Below are 3,719 nucleotides of genomic sequence, written 5' to 3'. Positions count from 1 at the left end.
CTGTAGAAGTGCAGGTTTAGATTAGATATTAGGAGGAAATTCTTCCCTCTGAGGGTGGGAGACCCTGAGGTTGCCCAGAGAAGCTGTGGCTGCCCATCCCTGGAAGTGCCCTTGGAGCAACCCAGGCTCATGGAAGGTGTCCCTGCCCATGGCAGGGGTTTTGGGGATCTTTAAGGTCCCTTCCCACCCAAACCATTCCATGAGAAAAGGTGAAGTCGTTTTTCTTTCCCCTGTTCATCTCTCCCTCAAAGGCTCTCAGATCCTGGTGCTTCCCCTCCAGACCAGCCTGGACCAAGTTAAATTCCCCTCTGGGCTTCCAGGAGGGGAGACTTTTCCAGTGGGTTTGACCCCTGGAAATTCTGGTCACTTCACAAGCAGGCAGCTCAGAGACAGGGGCAGAATTAATTGGTTTCATCCCTCCCTCTAAGGCTCTCAGATCCTGGTGCTTCCCCTCCAGACCAGCCTGGACCAAGTTAAATTCCCCTCTGGGCTTCCAGGAGGGGAGACTTTTCCAGTAGGTTTGACCCCTGGAAATTCTGGTCACTTCACAAGCAGGGGTGGAATGAATTGCTCTGGAAGATCCTTTCCAAGCCAAACCATTCCATGTCCCTCTGATGTGGAGCTCAGCCCACATCAGTGACCTCTGCAGTGCTGAAGGCCTGGCTGGAAACCTGGGAGGTTCAACTGAGCTTCCAGCTGTCCCCCAGCCACGGCACATCCCGTGTCCGTGTGTTCAGAGCTCAGAGAGGAGCAGGAAAGAGCAAAGAGCAGAGATTCCCACTGCCTGCAAGGTGGAAAAACCTTTGCAGTGTTTGGTTTTGGTGCCGTGCATTGCCATGGGGGGGGGGGATGATCCAGCTCAGGGGGCACAGAGCACAGTGCAGGTGACAAAGAAAGGCTAAAAACTGCTCTTTCTCCCTTGTATAATTAATGTGAAGGAAAATCAAGATTTCTCTTGCCAGCAAATTATCTGTGTTTGGAGTCTTGCAGCAAAAAGCAAATATTTCAGGGGGAAAAAAGCACTATTTCCTCCCCGGATTTATCCAGCTGACCCCAGCGTAGGTTCTTTGGTTTTTTGGGATGTTTAATTGAAGCTGTTGATTCCCAGCACCTACTGGTGACATTGCCAGCCCAAAAATCTAGTGCTTCTTTCCCTAAACTGAAGGGATGGTGTTAAAACACGTCTGATCCTTCACATGGAATGAAGAGCACAAGTTAAATGGGAGAGGGGCTGATTTATCCAGGGTCTGACTCTGCTTGTTCCAGAGGACTTGCACGCTCTGCCAGGCTGAATTTGGCCCTAAATCCTCCCATTTTATGAATTAAGGTTGACATAAAGTGTAGAATTACGAAAGTGGGAAAGCAGTTAAAAACCAGGAAACACAAAGTATCCGTGACCACATCTGGAAATACTCATTTCTGGTTCATATTTTCCTATTTCAGCTGAAGATCAGAACATTTGGCTTTTGTGGGCGGCTCAAATCTCAAATTTTAATTGTTTCACTGGAGCCAAAAAGCCAAAATCTGTGTTTTTAACATCTTTCTTCTTGCAATAATTGAACACTTTCAAGACAATTCCTCTGGGACCTCCCCAGCAGCCCTTTCCCAGGCTCACCTCCTCCTGCCATCAGCCTTTTTGGGATCATACCCCAGCCCTATAAACACTTGTCCAACAGTCCAGTTAATGGCACACAGGAGGAAAAAAATACATTCAGAGGCTGAAATAGTTCAGGGAGGCATTTCAAAGCCAAATTAAGAAATGATTAGGGATTTTATCTAGGCAAAAAAAAAGAAAAATGAAACATTTCTGCCCCGGAATTGTGATCCTTTCCAGTGGGACACTGCAGCACATCCTGGGAATTGGCACAATTTTAAGGCTTTGGAAAGTGGATTTGGTTTTGTTCAGCTTTAAACCAAGAGCAGGTTGTAATGGTTGAAGGTAAACCCAGGAGAAGTGGAGACTAAAGGTGCTTTGTTGAGCCCAAACCTCAGCAGAGGCTTTATACATTTCTGCTGAGTCTTTGTGACAAGCCCCAGGTGAAAAGGTTGGATTTCAGGGCTTAAATCCCAAAGCTGAAGGGAATCGGAGCAGGTCCCCTTGGAGCAGGTCTGGGGTGTCCTTGGCTGCTGAAAACTAGAGGCTTTTTGAGGTGAAAAGTCAAGATTTTGGGTCTGCTCCTCACACTGAAGGGAGAATTAATGTAACCTGGGTTATTCCAATCAACACTGGTTTGTGAGGAGGGAGTTGGAATTGAGTGAGACCTTTCTGATGGAGTAACTTTTTAAAAGGTGTGTTTCACTGAAATTATTATTTATGGAAACAAAAAAAGCCCTTTTTTCCCCCMWTTYYYCCCMAAWWAMCCYKGKTYTTTTTYCCYYMRSYYSGKKGSCAGGGAGGTGGCAAAATCTGGCATAATATGAGGAATAATGGCAATGAGTTGCTTCTGAATCCCCGGGATCTTCCCCTGGGAAAGCAGGGTGGTGTTTGTATCACCTTTTTCATGTTCTCTCTTTGCTTCCAGGCCTTTTTCACCGAGAAGTATCTTCAGGAACATCCCGAAGATCAAGATAAAATTGAGCTGCTGAAGCAACAAATTGCCATCCAGGTCTGGAACTGGGGAAGGGCAGAGGTTTTTTCATCCTCATTTTTTTTCAGAGAGACAATCTGGACAGTGCCCAGTTGCTTTTTATTTTAAGAGAACTGCTGCATTCTAAAATGGTGGCCTAAAATATTCCACTTTATGCTTTGTGTTACTCTGGAATATTTGCCAAGGTGGTGGGGGCTTTTCCCTCCTGAGGATCCAAATATCTGTTACCTCTTCATGAAATCATCAAACTTGCTGGGGTGACCATTGGAATTGGTGTGTTTTGACCCTCAGGGAGGTGAAAATTGCCTTGTTTTCTTGGGATGTCAGTGGCATCCTGTGACATTTTACATATTCCCACCCAGCAGAGGGTAGTTAAAGCCACCTCACAGTCTCACAGCCCTGGGGGCTGAGAAGTGGTGCTCTGACATTTAAACATGGCATTTTTCCAAAGCAGAATAAGGAACCTGAGGGGGCAAGAGGGAATCATGGAATGGGTTGAGTTGGGGGTGGACTTTAAAGCCCATCTCATTCCACCCCCTTCTGTGGGCAGGGACACCTTCCATGAGCCCAGATTGCTCCAACCTGGCCTTGGAACTGTGGATATAAGTGGGGAAAATGGTCATATTTTTGAGCACCTGGAGCTCACACTGTCGGGTTTGAGTGCCACAGGTCAGTAGCTGAGCTTCCTTGCCTCATCACTGCTTAGTTTTGCCTCTTCAAACCCAAAACACGTTGATTTAAGTCCTTTAAGTGCATTGAACATTTTGAGCCTGGATGTGGCCTCAGTGCCATGGGCTGGGAACCACGGCGGGGTTGGACCAAGGGTTGGACTGGATGATCTCAGAGGTCCCTTCCAACCCAGCTGATTCTGTGATCCCATGAAAACCCCTTCTTGGAGCAGCAGGGCCGATTTATCTTCTTGGGACTTGGTTTTTGCCCTCCCTGCAGATGCCCCTGCTGGCGGAGGGGATCCGGATCCACGGGGAGAAGCTGACGGAGCAGCTGAAGCCACTGCACGAGCGGCTCACGGGCTGTTTCCGGGAGCTCAGGAGGAAGGTGGAGAAGCAGTACGGGGTCATCACCCTGGTGAGCCAGCCTGGCTGGGCAGTGCTTTGCTTCCAAAGTATCCAC

At 48.0% G+C, this 3,719-nt stretch overlaps 1 protein-coding gene across 1 annotated transcript in view; it reads left to right on the top strand.

Annotated features, from left to right (window-relative positions):
* DOCK5 (dedicator of cytokinesis 5) overlaps positions 1 to 3,719 on the top strand; it is a 60,506-nt gene that overhangs the window by 48,530 nt on the left and 8,257 nt on the right. Inside the window, exons 41-43 of the mRNA XM_029964567.1 lie at positions 690 to 791; positions 2,523 to 2,606; positions 3,537 to 3,674. Coding sequence (XP_029820427.1) covers positions 690 to 791; positions 2,523 to 2,606; positions 3,537 to 3,674 — 324 coding nt within the window. The remainder of the gene's footprint in view (positions 1 to 689; positions 792 to 2,522; positions 2,607 to 3,536; positions 3,675 to 3,719) is intronic.

The sequence above is a fragment of the Manacus vitellinus genome, unplaced genomic scaffold, assembly GCF_001715985.3.
Source record: "Manacus vitellinus isolate BGI_N305 unplaced genomic scaffold, ASM171598v3 scaffold_74_pilon, whole genome shotgun sequence".
Lineage (NCBI taxonomy): Eukaryota > Metazoa > Chordata > Aves > Passeriformes > Pipridae > Manacus > Manacus vitellinus.
The sequence above is the reverse complement of the archived record's forward strand: the minus strand, read 5'-3'. Positions and strand labels throughout refer to the sequence as shown.